Consider the following 18,714-nt stretch of genomic DNA (forward strand, 5'->3'; position numbering starts at 1 on the left):
GACACAGAAGATTCTTCAAGAAGTATTAAACTTTAATTTGCAAATCAAAGCTGAGACAGTCATTGAGCTAGTTGCTGATTGCCCACCGATCCTTGTACATAGCATTTTTTATAGCAATCTCCTGGTTTAGTTGCATTAGCATATCCAATCGGTCTACAGTTGCGTATCACAAGTACATCAGCCACTATTGTTTCTACCCTTAACTTAATCATGTTCTAATCTACATCTCTTAGCTACCTCTCATTAACACACCATTGTCTTCTACATTCTTAAGATTTCATTCTCCTACTAAATTGGATACATGCATAGCAAATAGCAAGTTCAAAGCTGACTACATAGTTTTGGTTACACAGCAAACAATGCAACTTTTATACTCCAATACTATCTAGATAATGAATGCATTGGTATTGTGTAGGTTGGCATGGTAACATAATGCAGTGATAAGGGTTCAGTGCCCACCACTGTCACACAAGCTCCCCGTCCCCACTTCAGTTTCCTCTGGGTGTTCTGATTTCCTTCCACATTTCAAATATGTACGCACTAGGGAGGGTTGGTGTGTTGTGGCTTGCAATGTTGGTCCCAGAAGCATGATGACACTTGGCAGGCTGGCCTCAGATCATATTCGCACTGTTGTTGATGCAAACGATGCACTTCACTGGCGGCAGGGTAGAATAATAGTTAGCGCACTGCTTTACAGTACAGTTCCTGATGTTGCCTTTAAGGTGTTTGTATGTTTCCATTGGGTGCTGCAGCTTCCTCCCACAGGCAGAAGGCAACCCGGTTGGTAGGTTACTTGGTCACTGTAAATTGTCCCGTCATTACACTAGGGTTAAATTGGGGATTGCTGGGTGGCTTTGCTTGAAGGGCTGGAAAGCCTATTCCATGCTGTATCTCAATTAATAAAACATTTTAAAAATGTTTTGATGTACATGTGACAAAGCTATATGAATTGTTACGCTGAACACTTGGAATACTATAATGATTTTTTTGTAATTAAATTCCTGTTTTTATTCAGTTGGCTATGGACTGAAGCAGGTGCGCAGGCAGAGCTTGAAGATTCTTTGGGTATCGGTGGATTTGGTTACCCAGCTATGGCTGCGATTAATGCCAGAAAAATGAAATACGCTCTGCTGAAAGGCTCCTTTAGTGAACAGGGCATCAATGAGTTTTTGAGGTAAATGTTTATAATGGCTAAAACCATAATGAAAGTCAAGAAATTCCGTGTGTGTGTTGACCTGAGCTAAGGTTTACATAAGGTTTTAACTATTAATTTGCCAGTCTAAGCAGGAAGGCTTTGATAAAGGGTGATCACTTGCACTTGTGCCAGATTTCTGTCACATTTTGTACAAAGCGGATGCTGATACAAACCCCCTTCCCTTCCAAATCAAAATTCCTTCAGAAATGTTCATTATTTTCGTATTTAAATATTGGAATTGTATTTCTTGTGATTTTCCTGAATAATCCATGTTGGTAGGGAAGTATTACCTAATATGTGCTAGTTCTTGGATAATTCTCTAAAGCTCTAAATCTGATCATTCTTAAAATACTTTTTTTTAGTATTATTTTTTAAATCAAACAGCATCTGTTTCAACCTTTCCTTTTTCAACAGGGAGTTGTCAGTCGGGAGAGGTTCAACCTCTCTTGTCAAAGGAGCTGCATTCCCCAAAATTTACAATGTAGATCCCTGGGATGGTAAAGATGGTCAGGTAAGTTGATAACTTGGCAAATTGCTTTCGATGAAAGTTTGTTTAATTACTTGTGCTCTTATGTTTACAGGTTTAAAAGCACATGCTGCACACGAGTAAGGGGCTTTGAGTGCTTTTCAAACAAATAACACAGAAGAGCGAAAAATCTTTGTGTACCATTGCAAAACAAAGTTTTATAAGACAGCATTAAACTGTAGATAGTCTTTTTAACCCAGTGTTTCCTCCCCAGCTGAGATTTTGTTTTCCCATCTTTCCCTCTGGGATAATGACATATTCCATCAAAGATCCTGTGTTTTTCAAATGGAATTTGTATGAGAATATGATGGCATAGCAGTCATGATTTCACCTTGCGGGGGTAGTGGGGTGGTGAGTGCAGTGAGAAGGGATCCGACTGGTTTATTGGGATTATTGCATTGTTTGTGAGCAAAGTAGATTTAAAAAGTTTCAATTCTCCATTAATATCTTGAATAAGGAGCGATCTTAGATAATGGAGTATTTAATTCTCTTTCTAGTCCATGGGTTTAAAATTGTGAGTGCATATTACATGTTGTCCTTGTAGGAAGCAAACTTAACTTCTCTCCCCCCCCCCCCCCCAAACTTTCATATGTGTTGAGTAAAAGTTCATTGAAGTTCCTGAATGCTGAAAAGTGCACAAGTAGGAGATGCAATGTTTTTTGGGACAAAGTTAAATGGCTTGTTATTCTTCAGTTGTACAAGAATGATTTGCCTAGGCACGGTTTGGAAGGGTCCTTTGGAACTGGTGTTAAAGAGTTATGACTTTTATTGAAAAATTGGAAGAAATGGAATCTGAAGTAATCTCAAACCCTAAGAATGCATTTAATCTTCCACAGTTGCCAGTCGAAGAAGACATTGATTTAAGTGATGTAGATCTTGACGAGTTTGACAAGGATGAGCTGTGAACTAATGGCATGGCAGACAGTACCCTTTATCTGAAGCATTGGACTGATCATCTGTCTGCACCAAAGCCTTATTTCATCTTTCTGGCTTGATGTATTTCTACTGTAACCTGTAAATAAGTTTCACTGGATTTTTCTAAAAAAAAATTGAATGTTATGTTTCAAATTTTTACATAAACTGATTTAATAGATCAGACAGGTTGCCATTTACTGTACATTGTTACATTTCACTATTTAAATGGTTTCTCAAGTCTCTTCTAGTGGGTGGGATGTGGTGCAAATCTGCATAATGTATTTTTGACATCCCTGCATGTATTTGAACAGTTCTTGTTCCAAAGAAAGTGATCTGTCCTACACAGGACAAGTAAGATCTTGGTGATTTAGCCATTAATTGGGAGTAAGCATCTGGAACTTTGGAATTTTGCATTGATGATACATTTTGTTTAGGATGGAATTCACAAAATAAATCTATGTTTCAGCTCTTTGAAACAGGTTTGGTAGTAATGGAAGTATGGTTATTTAGTTTTTATTAATGCTGCATTCTAGAGGTTCGTATCTCCTTTGGAACACGCTAAGACGACTTGCTTTGTTCCTGATACATTTGGTCCTCTTGCTAAACTACAAGTAATTTTAATCCATGTCCAGAATAATTGCCACAGGATTTGCTTTGATATCCAGTCATTGAATTTGTGGAATATTTGTCATTAACTAGCACTAACTTTCATAGTTTTCAAAATTAATTATGGAAATCTATTTTCTGTTTTGATTTTGAGAAATAACACTTCATGGTGTTAGGTGAGCGTCTGTGTGTGGCATTGAGAGAAGACTGACCTTGATTCAGTTAAAACTTAAAACTTTTTTTGTATTGATCTGCGTTAAAGAAAGGTTAATGTGCATAAATTGTTTACTACAAGTTCCCAAGATAAAGACCAAAATAATACCTGTCTTTGAAATGTGTCTGCTTAATATGAAACAGGAGGCTACTAATAGGCCCTCATCCTTCTCCTTATCCCTGTAATTTGTTCTCTCTGTCCTTCAACTCCCTTTAGATTCTTTGTCACTCATTTATACTTGGAGATTTGTAAAAGCCAGTTAACGTACCAGCTCACCTTTGTGATAAAACTGTTAGTATCTGACACAGACCCACAGTCATGGGGAGAACATGCAAACTTGAACCGTTCAAGATAGTGACTGAACTCGAGTTTATGGACCTGTGGTCTGCCTTGCCTCATTAGACATTACCGATGTCTGCAGTTTTTGCAAAAGTACAAACTGCATTGCAGGTTACTTGGGGCTAATCAATTTAAATGCTACAATAGGTTCCTAATTTTAAGGATAATCATGGGAGATTTAGACCTTTAACATTCAACACAATACAATGAATATAATTAATTTTTTTACATTGTGTCTCATTTCACATGGGTACTGGAGCAGAAGCCCCATTTCTAACCTGCAGCTTTCAACTGTCCAAAAATTGCAAATGATGGCAGTAGATAATTAACTCAGTAGCACACTTATATAATAAGGATGCGCTTGCCTTATGGAGATGGTGTTGAGATTGACATTGGTGTTACTGACAATCAAGACCTTAAAAGAAGAGGAATCTACAGCTTACAATAACAATTGGATGCAGATATCTTTGAACAATTCTGTTAGTTTCAAAAACATCTTTTCTGAAACAATTGTATTCACTTGAAAATTTACATTTCTTTAAATTGCATGTAAACTAAAACCAGATGTATTATTAACATTGATGCTTCCTGGTGGGGAAAGAATTGTAGGCTTCAGCTATTTCCTCTTAATAAAGTAATTATTTTCTTTAGCTAGACTACTTTGTTCTATTTTGTTTAAAAAAAAATTGCTTCTCAGTTCATTTAATACAGTACTATATATTAACACAAAATGCTGGAGGAACTCGACAAAATCAGGCAGCATCTATGGAGAGTGGAATAAAGAGCTGATGTTTCAAGCCAAAACCCTTCATCAGGACTGAGCCCAAAACAATATCCTGGTGAAGGGTATTGGCCTGAAACATTGTCTATTCCCCTCCGTAGATGCTGTCTGATTTGCTGAGTTCATCCAGCGCCATATGTGTTGCTGAAGATTTCCCAGCATCTGCCGAACCTGTTGTGTTTATGTTGGATACACATACTGGGCAAGTTTATGATATAAAAATACTGATAAATGGACAAGTTCCTCAAGTCAAGGCTGCCTTGTCAATCAGTTGAGTTTTTGGAAACCTTGCCGTCATTGGCCTTTTGCAAAAGTATGAACTTTTGATCTCCAACAAATCTTTTTTTTTGCTTTGGCCATCTGTAAATTTTGTAATTGTTATAGAAATAACATTTTCCTGTTAAAATGTAATTATTTTTAGTTGCTCTTAATCTGACAGTTGCACAATCAAGAGACAACATCTAAATATCCTTTAAGAAGAAATTATTACCAACACATGATCTTTAGCCCTAACGTGCACACATTGGTGCCTTTTACAACCAGCACTACTTTGTATGCAATACTGGATGTCATAAAAAAATTTGAAATTCCAAATTGAATGTGGGAAATGGAACTGCTTCCAATTATGGCAATTAATGTAAGCATAAAGCTCTTAAGTAATATTATTGACCCCAATGACTGGGCTCTTTTCTACCAGTAGAACAGTAGCTTTTACTGCATTGGTGTGACACCATCTGCCCTTTTGTTTCCTGGGGAAGTACAAGCACTAAATTAAAGATTCACACTGCATTGAGTTCCCACGAACCTCCGACAGCATTCTCACCTGCGGCACAAAACTCCCAAGTCCTAATCGATTAGAAACTACCAATTTTAAAGTAATATTTACTGACTGCTTCTTATGACAGCCTCCCCATCTCTGTCCATACTGTCACATAGGATTCTTCATTGCTGTTTCCGTAACAATTTTTGTTTGACTAGTCAGGGTTGTTAGCCCTGAGCTGAACCTGGAGGACCAGTGGACCACGCTAGGTCTGGCCTCTACCCTTTGACCTGTTTGGCATGGGTGACCCTACTAAGGGCCAAAACACAAGGCCCTGACTCCAGCCAGCATAGCTCTCTGGGTCACTGAGGCATTCAAGCCTCCAAACCCTACAACAAGGTTGCAGTCCTCTTGGAAGAAAATAGAAACATAACATACTAACTGTCCTCTTGTTATAGTTAAATTATTTTTATTTGCTCTTAATCTGTTACATAGTTGCACAATCAACACAGATGACGTCCATTTAATTATTGAAGAAGAAATAATTACCAACACACAATCTTTAGTCCTAATGTGGGATCTTCTGCACACATTGGTGCCTTTTATAATTAGCACCATCTTGTACACAATACTGGATTTCATAAAAAATCTGAAATTGCAAATTGAATGTGGTGGCGCAAAACTGATGGTTAAAATGATGGATTTTGATTTAGTTTTCAAGAATAGAACATTTTAAGTTTTTCTATATTCATTAGAATCTAATTGTGACAAATGCACAGTACACTTCTTAATAATGGAGAATCTTTGTGGCATGCTAAAGATTTGGAATTGGCATATTTTTGCTAATACTCATGGAGCTGAAACAAAAGGGTATGCATGTTAGCTAATAGATTGGCATTCGCCGAAGTTCACATCTTCACAAATAATGACACATAATCATTGACACGTTTTAAATGCGTCACACCACCGGCTGTTGTACAAGGAAGACATCTGAAGATTTATAGTTATATTAAAGCCAAAGAGTCCATTTTTAAAGCAGTTACCTTGCCACTTTCAAAGGTTTGGGTACATAGGTTGAGATCAGCCTCTGCAATGTATGACTTCATGCTGTGTGATTTTTATGCTTTAAGCACTGCCAGCCCCTTAAGTGTTTCTTGCCAATTTAATTGCATCCAATATCACTCTAGTTTCTTACCATGGTGACAGCATCCTCTCCAATCCAAATGTACTCCGAAGCTTAGCTATGTACCCTGTCTCTTTCAGATTGTTTTAGTCCTTTTAATAAACTTGAACTTACATGTACTTTACGTTCTGTATATGTACTCGGCATATATGAACTTTAATAAAAAAAATTGAGCTTTAATGATTACTGAAAGATAGTAGGGTGTTTGCAGGGTTCCTTTAATTGATACTATCCATTTTGCTTTCATTCCTGTTTTAGACTGATTCTACATGTTATATTTAATGTTTTGATATTCTATTATGAACTTCAGCTATAAAGTGTGCCTCACTTTAACTTAATGTCTTTAATTTGTAGGATTTGATCTTGTGTTTAGGAGGAGGGCTAATAATTCTTTAATGTGGTTGGGTTTTTTGTCCAATATACATATTGGGGATAAGTATTAATATTTACAGGGAATCCTTACAAAATGGGAATACTTTCAGGGGCTTTTTCCTAATACTTATAATAAGTATTAATTCTTACAGGGACTTCTTCCTATTGGTAAATCAAGACATTAGACTGCAGCTTACATTAACTGAAATTTTGTCCTGAAATAAGGAGGAAAAACATGCAAAGAACATTCTTTGCCAACACTCTATCCACAGGGGGATTGGATAGATCTGATCACATTGGCAGTCATATAATTCTCAATATGTAAGATTGTCATTTGTGGAGTTTCCGTTTATGAATACATTCTGATTAAGTGCAATATTTCTCCACTCTCCTCATCATTATCTGCTTTAGAATTTTAAGCTCTACTTCATTGTTTTAGTATTTTGATAATTATACTTTCTTTGGCCCTTCTGACCCTCAACATAGGTGCCCCTCAGGGCTGTGTCCTAAGCCCCCTCCTTTACTCTCTGTACAGCCATGTTTGTGTCGCCACCCACAGCTCCAATCTGCTAATTAAATTTGCTGCTGATAGTACATTGATTAGCCTAATCGCAAATAAAAACGAGGCAACCTATAGAGAAGAAATCATCACCCTGACACAGTGGTGTCAAGAAAACAAACTCTCCCTCAATGTCACAAAAACAAAGGAGCTGATTGTGGACTACAGGGGGAATGGTGACAGGCTAACCCCCATAGACATCAATGGATCTGGTGTTGAGAGGGTGTACAGCTTTATGTTCCCTGGCATAAACATCACCAAGGATCTCACGTGGTCTGTACATACCAGCCGTGTGGTGAAAATAGTACCACAGCATCTCTTTCACCTCAGACAGTTGAAAAAGTTTGGCATAGGCCCCCAAATCCTAATAATTTTCTATAGGGGCACAACTGAGAGCATCCTGACTGGCTGTATCACTGCCTGGTATGGGAACTGTACTTCCCTCAAATGTAGGACTCCGCAGAGAGTGGTGTGGACAGCCCAGCGCATCTGTAGATGTGAACTTCCCACTATTCAGGACACTTAAAAAGGCAGGTGTGTAAAAAGGGGCCCAAAGGATCATTGGGGACCTGTGTCACCCCAACCACAAACTTCCAGCTGCTACCATCCCGGAAACAGCATAAAAGCCAAGACCAGCTCCAGGACAGCTTCTTCCACCAGGCCACCAGTCTGATTAATTCATGCTGATACAATTGTATTTCTATGTTATATTGACTGTCCTGTTGTACATCCTATTTATTACAAATTACTATAAACTGCACATTGCACATTTAGATGGAGACGTAACAAAGATTTTTACTCCTCGTATATAGGAAGGATGGAAGAAATAAAGTCAATTAAATTCATTATGAGCACATTCTAATAAGTGATCTGAAGAGACTGACTTCGGATGTCCTTTTGCTCCTCAAAGGAGAAACACTTCTGCCATGGTCCAATTCATGTTTAGAGAGTATTGCTACAACTGTAACTCCAAAGAACATTTGTGCCTTTGAATCAGAGATTGGATTCAAGACCCACTTCAGAAATCTGAACAGAAATAATATCTATGTTAACAGCTTGTGGTGAACTATATATACCTGTCTGGACACGCCCCCCCCTGCTGATTGCTCCTGTGGCTCCTCCCACAGACCCCGGTATAAAGGCGATTGGAGGCACTGCTCCCCCCCAGTCTCCAGGATGTTGTGTGGTGGTTGCTTGCTGCTTGTGCTTTCCTCCAGCCAATAAAAGCCTACCTTAACGCACGTCTCCGAGAGTTATTGATGGTGCATCACAGCTGCAGTACTTAAGGATTTTAAACACACCCTGGTCTGTTGTTGGAGTTTAAAACATTGATGTTTATGATGAAATATTTGATACAATGTCTTGGCAATGATTAAATCTAGGTTGAATGAAGTGTGATTAATATATGTGCCTCAGGATGATTCAACAAGGATAGGGAGCAGTGCTTGGGAAATAGTGTAGTGTAGTCTATGTGCAAATGTAATTACCTAAAGCACAAGAATTTAACCCCCAGAGTAAAAGACAATATGATGGAATGATGGGAAGAATAGTCAAGTTTATTTAAAAGGCTTCATTTGTTCATTATGTGTCGTGTCGTATGACATGGGCAATCATGGTCTTTCTGGGCTTATCAGATGAGGAGTGTTTGAAAGCTCTGGGCTTTCATTCCACTGGAATTCAGAAGAATGACGGGGGATCTCATTGAAACCTATCAAATGTTGAAAGGCCTCGATAGAGTGGATGTGGAGAGGATGTTCCTATGGTGAGAGTGTCTAAGACAAGAGGACGTCAACCTCAGAATAGAGACATTTGTTTAGAACGGAGATGAGGAGAAATTTCTCTAGCCAAGAAGTGGTGAATCTGTGGAATTTGCTGCTAGAGGTGGCTGTGGAGGTCAGGTCATTGGGTATGTTTGAGGCAGAGGTTGCTAGATTAATCAGGACCTGAGGAGATTGGGGCTGAGAGGGAAATGGATCAGTCATGATGAAATGGCAGAGAGACTTGAAGGGCCAAATGGCCTAATTCTGCTCCTAGACCTTATTAAGGGCATTTTGACTCACCTTCTCAGGCTTTGTTCTAATTATTCCTCTCCTATTTTATTTTACTGAAAACAGACACAAAATGCTGGAGGAACCTATCTCCATAGATGCTGCCTGACCTGCTGAGTTCCTCCAGCATCTGCAGAATCTCTTGTGTTTATGGTTTTCCTAGCGAAAACTAACTGGCACCTCTCCGTTTTCGCAGATTTTTCTCTTTCCACAGCACTAATGCTCTGAACATTTACCATCTTTGGCTTTGCGGGACTTCTCCGTCTTTGTTTCGGATGCCCAGCGGCTGCGGGGTTTTGCTTTGGCTTTGATTGGCCGGTGAGCGCAAGCAGTTTCCGGTCACGCTACCGGAAATGACGACGGGAGCCACGCCAGGTATAAAAGGCCGCCGCCGTCCCCCTTCTGCCTCCGTCTCCTGGCCACAGACTTTAAGTAAGTGTGAGTGTGAGAAAGCTGGAGCGGCGCACACTCATGCTTCAAAAAGCGTAAAAAAAATTAAAAACCAACAAACAATAAAAAAAGAGTGCAACCAAGTTTCAGAAGAGGATACATTAATTTTATTTTTTAGAAAAAAGAAACAGCTCTAGCCAGGCCTCAGCCACGCTCCGGGATTTGATTCGGACAGACCCTCCGAAGTTTCTGGAACATAAGTATTCGAAACGGTTGTTTTTTTTAAAAAAAAGAAACCTAGAATCCCACCTAGTTGACAAGTTTAAGCGTCTGATAGCTGGGGGAGGAAAAAGCGCCTCAGTCGGTGCGACCATTGTCGGGAAGCCGTTGGTGAGAGAACCCTGCCCGTGTTTGAAACCCTGCTGTCGGGTTCGAAAGATGAATCAGACCGGTGCCAGCTACCCCATGGCCTCGCTGTACGTTGGTGACCTCCACCCAGATGTAACGGAGGCCATGTTGTACGAGAAGTTCAGCCCGGCCGGGCCCGTGCTCTCCATCAGGGTGTGCAGAGACATGATCACCAGGAGGTCGCTCGGCTACGCCTATGTCAACTTCCAGCAACCGGCCGATGGTGAGCCCCTTTTATTTAAACCCCTCCGCAGGCCAGTAACTCCTTTGGTTTTAAATAACAGAGGCTGAGTACCGGTGTCTCTTTAAATAAACGGAGGCCTTCATCAACCTGGCGAGGAGTTGATCACGGATCAATAACCAGATCAGTGCTCTCTTGCAAACATGGGAGTTTTTTTTGGAACAAATATATCGATTCATGGTAACTTTCCACCCTTGCCAGCAACGGTTTTCCAAAAAAAACCAAAATTCCTCTGTGGTGTCTTACCGTCCTAATTTCTGCGATGCAATAATTATCCAATGGAAGGCAGTAACGTTGCTGTAGAATAGATCACAATTTAGAAAATAGATCAGTCAAGTCTGTTGAAGGAGTAGAAATCTGATGACCTTGAAGATCCCTGTATGAACATTAATATTGATCTAACTTTTCAATGTGATAAGTGAATTGATAGTATTTTAGAAGATATTCTGATAAAAGTGCACAGAGGCAAGCCAGCAGTTAATATTTAGTGGGTGCAGAAACACGTAGCAATCTTTTGGATGGCTTCATCGAAATGTGGAGCTGTCCCAGGGATCACTAGAAGGTTGCACCATCAGTTATGCTATTTGATCAATCAAATTAATAAATTGGGTAGATAGCACGTGCCTCCCGCAGCTTCACATGAGCATTGTGTTGATCAGTAGTGTTCAACAAATAAGCATTTGTTAAAACTGGTATTTCTTTATTAAGAATCGGCACAGAATAGGCCCTTGGAATAAATCCCCCACCTTAATCCTAGCCTTAACATTGGAAAATTTACATTGACCAATTAACCTACTAAACGGTACATCTTTGGACTGTGGAATGAAACCGGAGCACCCAGAGGAAACCCATGTGGTCACAGGGAGAACATACAAATTACTTAACGACAGTGGTAATGGAACCTGGGTCGCTGGTACTGTAAAGCATTGTGCTGACAGCTACATGCTGCCTCAACACCTCACCATTCACAATTAGGACTGGTCATGAACCTAGGATTTTCATATGTTGTCACTGCTTCCTCATCCAACCCCCACATTTGTTAATCATCTAAACACCTCCACCCCACGGCACTTCTTCGCACCCACCAGTCCTTTTAGTGCAACCAGTCACTATTTGACCTTTCTGCTTTCTGTTCATTGTCTCCAGACCATGTTGTTTTTGACTGCCAACGCCATCTTTTATTGCCCATGCAGCAATCCACCTCTGCTTGCCCGATTTTTGGTTGCATTTTCTTCATACCCACCCATATTCTAGTCCCATTCCTGCACAATCTCACCGTACCCAGCCCTGACATTGAATTCTCACTGCATTCCCCATTCTCCCCTCCTGGTGTGTTCTTTCTGCTCTCTTCCCTTTTGCTGTGTTGTCCTGTAGGCCCCCCCCCCCCCCCCATTCCCTATTCCAGCAGCTCGCTCAAATCCCCATGTGATGCTTTGTCTTCCTGACCAGCCAACAATCTCATTCTCTCCTCTTAACTGCTTATCCCATTTTTTAATCTCTTATTTTGATACCTCCTTGTTTACATGAACCATTATTCCTCCCCTTCACTCTCTCGTCTCTTTGCCATGACAATGACCATTTTTTGGCAATATTAATGGAACTTGAACTTGGGTCTTCAAGATGATCTCCTTTCTCCATTGTCCAAAGTCGATGGTACGGTTGGAGTTCATCAAACTTCAACTTTCTATACAGCTTCACCAGAGCCCTTGATGGCTGGCTTTGCCCATATCCACCCCTCACAATGAGGACATAGGTTTAGACTTGAGAAGCAACAGTGTTAATTTGATTTGTTGCTGATGAACATTGGGGTTAGGGAAGGGAAGAATATCTGACCAGTTACTGTTGTGATATTAAGCTTGCAGATCTCTAGTGCATTTTTCAATCAGAAGTTTAAACTCCCATAAATAAGATTGAGATTAATTATAGCATCCTCAAATTTACTGGTTGTTTAGTTAATCATTTCAGGTTATCCATATTGCATTAAATGCTCAGGAGACATTTTGACCTTTGGTGACATAAACAGTCCATACTATAACATTGATTGTAGTATGATATCTATGATATTCTTTGATATCTTTTTTAAAAAAAACTAATTCTGTGATCTGCTTTAAATGTGTCCTTTTTCCTGAGTGAGTCATGTTTTGTGTATTGTATTTAACATTTATTTTAGGGAGTGTGACATTCAGCCATTTCATATTCTGATAGTGAATTATGAAGGAATCGGCCTCCATCCACAAGAAAATCTAAATGATACTGAGTTTTGACGTTGAGGTTTAGTCCACATAATAGGGTAAAAGAAGATCCTAAACTTGATCTAATCCAAAATTACAAATTTCAACACAATAATGACCACTATGGTGAAATGTGGATAACTATATCCTTCTGATTTCATTGTTGCACTCAGATTATTTGTTTAAATGTTTGTTAAAATGTTTAAAAAATCTTTTTCAGTTGTTGTTCTGTGATCCTCCTGACATCACAGCTCTAACACAAAACAATGAAAGGTTCTGATGCTGAGCGAAACTGTGCAACTGTCGTGGGCTTAACCACAGTTCTCAGCCAATCGGAATCCTCCTTTATCTTAGAATTAAATGTTCAACCACCAGCAATCTACACGCATGGTAAGAAGCAACTCGAACATTTACACATTTTCCATAATGAAGTATGAAGCACTTTTCTAATATGCTCAACCTCAGTCTTCTGGTATCACTTAATTTTTTCCCCTGTAGTGAAGACTTTCTTGTCACTTTATTATGCAAGGTATTTTTTTATGGTTTGTTTCTGACAAGTGCTATTTAAGGGAATGCTGTTGCCATCACGGATATTCAGCAGAATATTGTGTGCTTGGAAGCCATTTACCACTATTTTTATTAACATTATTGAAGATCATATTTCCAGTATTTTTAAAGTGCCACTGGACAGATTTTTAAAGTCACGGTTGCATTTATGCGATAGTGACAGCAGTGCATATAAGAATCAAATGAGGTAGGGTTGGTGAATTACAACAGTTTAAACATTGATCTGATCACTTTAGCCTCACTCTTTTTCCCAATTGTTGCACATGCTTGCTCTCAATTTATTACAAACAAGCAACTCATCATAAAACTGAAGGACACCTAAAGGATAATTTTAAAATTTGTCCCTTTAAACAAGTTATAATTACTGACAAGTTCTCCAGCTTTTTACTGTGGTTCATGTGGTATGTTATTGATGGATTAGAAAGTTAATTGTTAACTTTGGTTATGACTTTGTACCATCACTTAAAGTTAGCCTGCTTTGTTCTTTTCGATATCGTTAAGCCATTTCTATTTAGGCATGCCACAGTAAAATGAAACTATGCTATGTAGGTATTAAAAATAAGTTTGACCCATTGGCATTAAAATGTTTAAATATATACAGTAGTGAGTAGTTGAAACTGGATCTGGGCTTTATGCATAAATGAGAAAAAATTAATCACGGAGTAGGAGAATATGCAGAAAGCAGCAGGAAACAGTGTAATTATCAGAAATTTAGTTAAATGAAATATGCCAGTCGTTTTTTTTGTTCAGGTGGGTTGTGATTATTGTAAGTTCTTATTCACTGTAAGATGACTTCTGGTCTGTTTCATAAGATGACTTTTTCTCTGAAATATTATATTTAAATCCATTTTATACTTCATTCCTGGGAATGATAATCATAATTCCCAATTATTCCTGAGAAAGTAACAATTAGCCAGCAACTTGAATTGCTATGATCCTCAGTGAAGTATTCCTGTAATGTCATCAGGTCAAGTGTTTCAGAATTATAAAACAAGTGATGGGCAGTGCATTTTTCATAAAGTAAGGGTGGTGTGTGTGACTTGGAAGGAAGTTTGCAGGTTGTGATATGTCCATGTACCTGTTGTTCTTGGGCTTTGAAGTGATTTAAAGTGTTTCTGTTCACAATTTGATTTTAACTGTAAGCTAACATTTTCTGACAATACGGTTGTGATAAACTTTAAATCTTTGAGGCAAAATATTTAAAAGATTGAGGGTGGAGTTGAATCTCAGAAGATTAATGGCGCAGAACCATTAAAAATGAAAGTGCAAATTTAGAATGTTTCAAGAATTGGCAAAATGCCAGAAAAATAAATTAGTGTACTGAATTTGAAAGTCAGAAGCTGATTAAAAGTAACAATTTTAATAGGCACTTAAAAAAAACTCAATGTATGTGTGCAGGGATTTTAAAAAATTGAATGGAATTAAAAGCCACATATTGTAATCATTAAGAAAAAAAGTGTCATTTTCTTTAGGTAAATGCCTCTTGTAAAGGCCAAAATGTCCAAGTGTCCCTGATTCAAAGCCAGTTACTGAACTGGTCATCTGTCCATTGAGAATTTATTTTGGTTAAACCCCAGGAAAGGAGATAGGCTCATGCCATGTGGCTTGTGTAATGTTGATTCAGCTTTATAGCCAGCACATGCCTTTAAAAGACTACTTGCTAAAAATAGCCGGCAATGAAGTACAAAAGAAGTTATGTGGCCTATTGATGGTGCTTTTGTAAAATGCCTGTGTATCATCCTGTAATGTGGTATTGTAGCTTTCACTGGCTTTTATTTGTTTGTAAATACTGCGTAAACTAGATATCCCTAAAACTTTCAGAAAATCTGCTAAGTTACAAGAGTGATGATCCCTACAATATAGAAAGTTGCTATCTGAAACTGAAAGTTTTGGGAGGTATGCACACAAATAGGAATAAACATTTAGGATGGATAGCTCTGATTATACTGAGATCATGCAGGAAAATTATGTACCTGCTAATAGTTATTTAGTAGATTTTAAATATGAGAATTCCAAGGTGTAGAAATTTCAAGGGTCAAAAACTTGAATTCAGAATTTGAGTAGAAATTCATCTTGATTGCTTGTGCTACACATAAAATTTATAGCAGCACTGTGCTTTTGATTTCAGGACTAGGTTGCACTGACTTTAGTGAAACAAAGTTGTGAATTTAGATTCTAATGCATAATCACTATTACGTCTCACACTTGCATAAATGAACGAGGAGTTTTTTTTCCTGTTTTTTGTTGAAGGGAAGCAAGACATCTGGGTCTGATTGTATGAAGTGTTTTCAAGGAGTGGAAGCCTCCTTTATCTCTGCCTCTCTCTTGCTAATGACAAGCAAATTTTCATGGAAATCTGAAAGTTATTAAGCTGAAATTGATGTGGTTACCAAGGATAGCAATAAATGAACTTGATTAGAAGAGATGATTTTTCATCTGCTTAGATTGTTCTTCATTGTAATTAATAGATCTTGTAACAAATCTGAAATGTATTTTCATTGCAATCTTAAATTGTCAAGGCTCATCTGTTTCCTTATATTGCCAATTCATTTGCAATATTACATCAATTCCCAGTTGGTGACCTAATCCTATTCAATTAGAAATCTTTACAGAACGGTGTTTCTGATTAGATATGATGGTATAAATTAGGTGACTGGTTTCTACCTAACCATCTGAAAAGAGTGAAAGTGCAATGTATTTGCTGTCACTCTATAGATTATTAGAGTATTACTGTATTTGTGACTCTGTGTTCTATGGTTGCTTTTGATTGTGGGGCACCATGGCAAGATCACTCTGGCAATGAATCTCAACAACATTTCCCTGAGCTTCTGGGAGCTGCAATGTACAAACATGAGTAAAACACTGATTTGAATGATTAAATGTAAACCAGCTCTATCTACCCTGCTTTGAAGGCTGCTATCCCCAAAAAACTAGTAGTTTTTTTGGGATAGCAGCCCCGATGGAGTACTTGGTAAGGCTCTGAAAACCTGTGCCAACCAACTGGTGGGAGTATTCAAGGACATTTTCAACTTCACACTGCTATGGGTGAAAGGTTCAAAAGATGTTTTAAAAAGGCCGCAATTATACCAGTCCCGAAAGAGTAATGTGAGTTGCCTTAGTGACTATTGCTCAGTAGCACTCATATCTACGGTGAAGAAATGCTTTGAGAGGTTGGTCATGGCTAGAATGAACTCCTGCCTCAGCAAAGACCTGGACTAGCTGCAATTTGCCTATCGCCACAATAGGTTCTATGGCTGAAACAATCTCAATGGCTCTTCACATAGCCTTAGATCATCTGGACAATCCAAACACCTACGTCAGGATGCTGTTCATTGACTATAGCTCTGCATTTAACACCATCATTCCCACAGTCCTGATTGATAAGCTACAGAACCTGGGGCTCTACCTTCCTCTGCAATTAAATTCTTAACATCCTAACCATAAGGTCACAGTCAATTGGTGATAGTATCTCCTCGCTGATGACCAACACTAGGTGTGTGTACTTAGCTCACTGCTCTACTCCCTCTGTGCCTATGGCTGTGTGGCTAGGTATAGCTCAAATGGCATCTATAAATTTGCTAATGATACAGCCATTGTTGGGAGAATCTCAGATGGAGATGAGAGGGTGTACAGGAGTGAGATGTACCTGCTAGTTGAGTGTTGCAACAGCAACCTTGCAATGTCAGTAAGACAAAAGAGCTGTTTATGGACTTCAGGAAGGGTAAGACAAGGGAACATGAACCAATCCTCATAGAGAGATTAGAAGTAGAGAGAGCGAGCAGCTTCAAGTTCCTGTGTCAAGATCTCTTAAGGATTTAATCTGAGCCCAACATCGATGCAGCTATAAAGGATGCAAGACAGAGGCTAAATTTCATTAGGAGTTTAAAGAAATTTGGTTTGTCAACTGAAACAGAAAATTCTGCAGATATATCATTGAGAGCATTCTGGCAAGCTGCATCACTGTCTGGTATGGAGGGGGATGCTACTGCACAGGACCGAAAGAAGCTACAGGAAGTTGTAAAATTAGTCAACTCCATCTTGGGTACCAGCCTCTGTACTATCAAAGACATATCTTTAGGGAGCGGTGCCTCAGAAGGCAACATCCTTTACTGGGGACTCCCATCACTCACGGCATGCTCTCTTATTGTTACTGTCAGGAAGGAGGTACAGTTGACCTTTACTAATCCAACTATCTGTAATCTGGTTCCTTCAATAATCCAGCACTGATTTCAAATTTTCTGCGCAACTGTAATTTCAAATTTCCCAGCCACCGTACCAATCTGCTGTGCATTGTTTTGTTTGTGCCAGATCTGTTCTTGTGTTGGCGCGCTCTTGTAAGCACAGACAGGCGATTCCTGCTTGTTTTCCTGCATTTATTAATATTTGAGTGAGGCACGGCTGCCCAGTACCCGCCCATCTCACCCACCAGCGGCAGGGGAGCTGGTGCACGCTGAGTCTGTCTGCCTTCTTGCCCGCCTGCCAGCAGTCGCTCACTGCCCTCCAGCAACGCCCGGCCGGCGCTCCGTTCTCTTCTGCCTAGGACGTCAGATCAGACATGGCGACCTGCTGAATTTAAGCATATTACTAGGTGGAGGAAAAGAAACTAACAAGGATTCCCTCAGTAACTGAGTGAAGAGGGAAGAGCCCAGTGCCGAATCCCCGGCTGCCTGGCGGTCGTGTGAGGTGTGTATAGAAGACCTCCTTTCTCCGACTTATGCTTCTGCTCACCAGATGTGCTGCCACCGACATCATCAGTTTTTGAAGAAACTGTTGTGCCAGTTTCAGCACCAGTTCCTGATGCTTTACTCATTTTTCAAGATGAAGATGATGTTGATCCTGACAACCCCACACTTGCAGACATGTAACTTTGCCTGAGGGTATATTAAACGTCTCACTTTAGAAGTGGAAGTGCTCAACTGTTCTGTATAAGTTAACTCCTGTATATTTACCTGTACCCTTCATTTTATCTGTGCCTGTACAGTATATTACTTTATTACAATTTCACTTGTTACTCATTTAATATTTGTTTAATTATTATCTAACTTGTACTGATTTACATGATATTTTAAAGGTATAATGAGGCAGTTAGCTATTGCTTAATGTGATCCTTCTGTAATTCAGCATTTTCACTAATCCAGCACCCCTCAGGTCCCAATAGTGCCGGATTATAGAAGGTCAACCTGTATAGAAGCTTGAAGACAGACATAAACAGTGATTCAGGAACAGCTTCTTCCTCTCTGCCATATGATTCCTAAATGGACATTAAACCCATGAACACCACTTCACCTTTTTAATGAATATTCTTTCTGTTTTTGCGCTATTTTAATCTATTCAATATGCATATATATACTTACTGTAATTGACTGACTGATTTTCTTT

At 39.1% G+C, this 18,714-nt stretch overlaps 2 protein-coding genes across 7 annotated transcripts in view; both read left to right on the plus strand.

Annotated features, from left to right (window-relative positions):
• pdia6 (protein disulfide isomerase family A, member 6) overlaps nucleotides 1-4,445 on the plus strand; it is a 28,489-nt gene extending 24,044 nt beyond the window's left edge. The window contains exons 11-13 of the mRNA XM_073034384.1: nucleotides 1,016-1,174; nucleotides 1,610-1,706; nucleotides 2,558-4,445. Coding sequence (XP_072890485.1) covers nucleotides 1,016-1,174; nucleotides 1,610-1,706; nucleotides 2,558-2,626 — 325 coding nt within the window. The 3' untranslated portion in view covers nucleotides 2,627-4,445. The remainder of the gene's footprint in view (nucleotides 1-1,015; nucleotides 1,175-1,609; nucleotides 1,707-2,557) is intronic.
• A 5,451-nt stretch (nucleotides 4,446-9,896) lies between these two features.
• pabpc4 (poly(A) binding protein, cytoplasmic 4 (inducible form)) overlaps nucleotides 9,897-18,714 on the plus strand; it is a 53,284-nt gene continuing 44,466 nt past the window's right edge. Inside the window, exons 1-2 of one of the 6 annotated variants that reach the window (XM_073034694.1) lie at nucleotides 10,381-10,519; nucleotides 12,989-13,158. In XM_073034694.1, the coding sequence (XP_072890795.1) occupies nucleotides 13,035-13,158 (124 nt within the window). In that variant the 5' untranslated portion in view covers nucleotides 10,381-10,519; nucleotides 12,989-13,034. Of the gene's footprint in view, nucleotides 10,520-12,988; nucleotides 13,159-18,714 lie in introns of those variants that run through there. The other 5 variants (XR_012097006.1, XM_073034693.1, XM_073034698.1 and 2 more) reach the window with 5 other exon arrangements.

Source organism: Hemitrygon akajei, chromosome 32 (genome assembly GCF_048418815.1).
Source record: "Hemitrygon akajei chromosome 32, sHemAka1.3, whole genome shotgun sequence".
NCBI lineage: Eukaryota > Metazoa > Chordata > Chondrichthyes > Myliobatiformes > Dasyatidae > Hemitrygon > Hemitrygon akajei.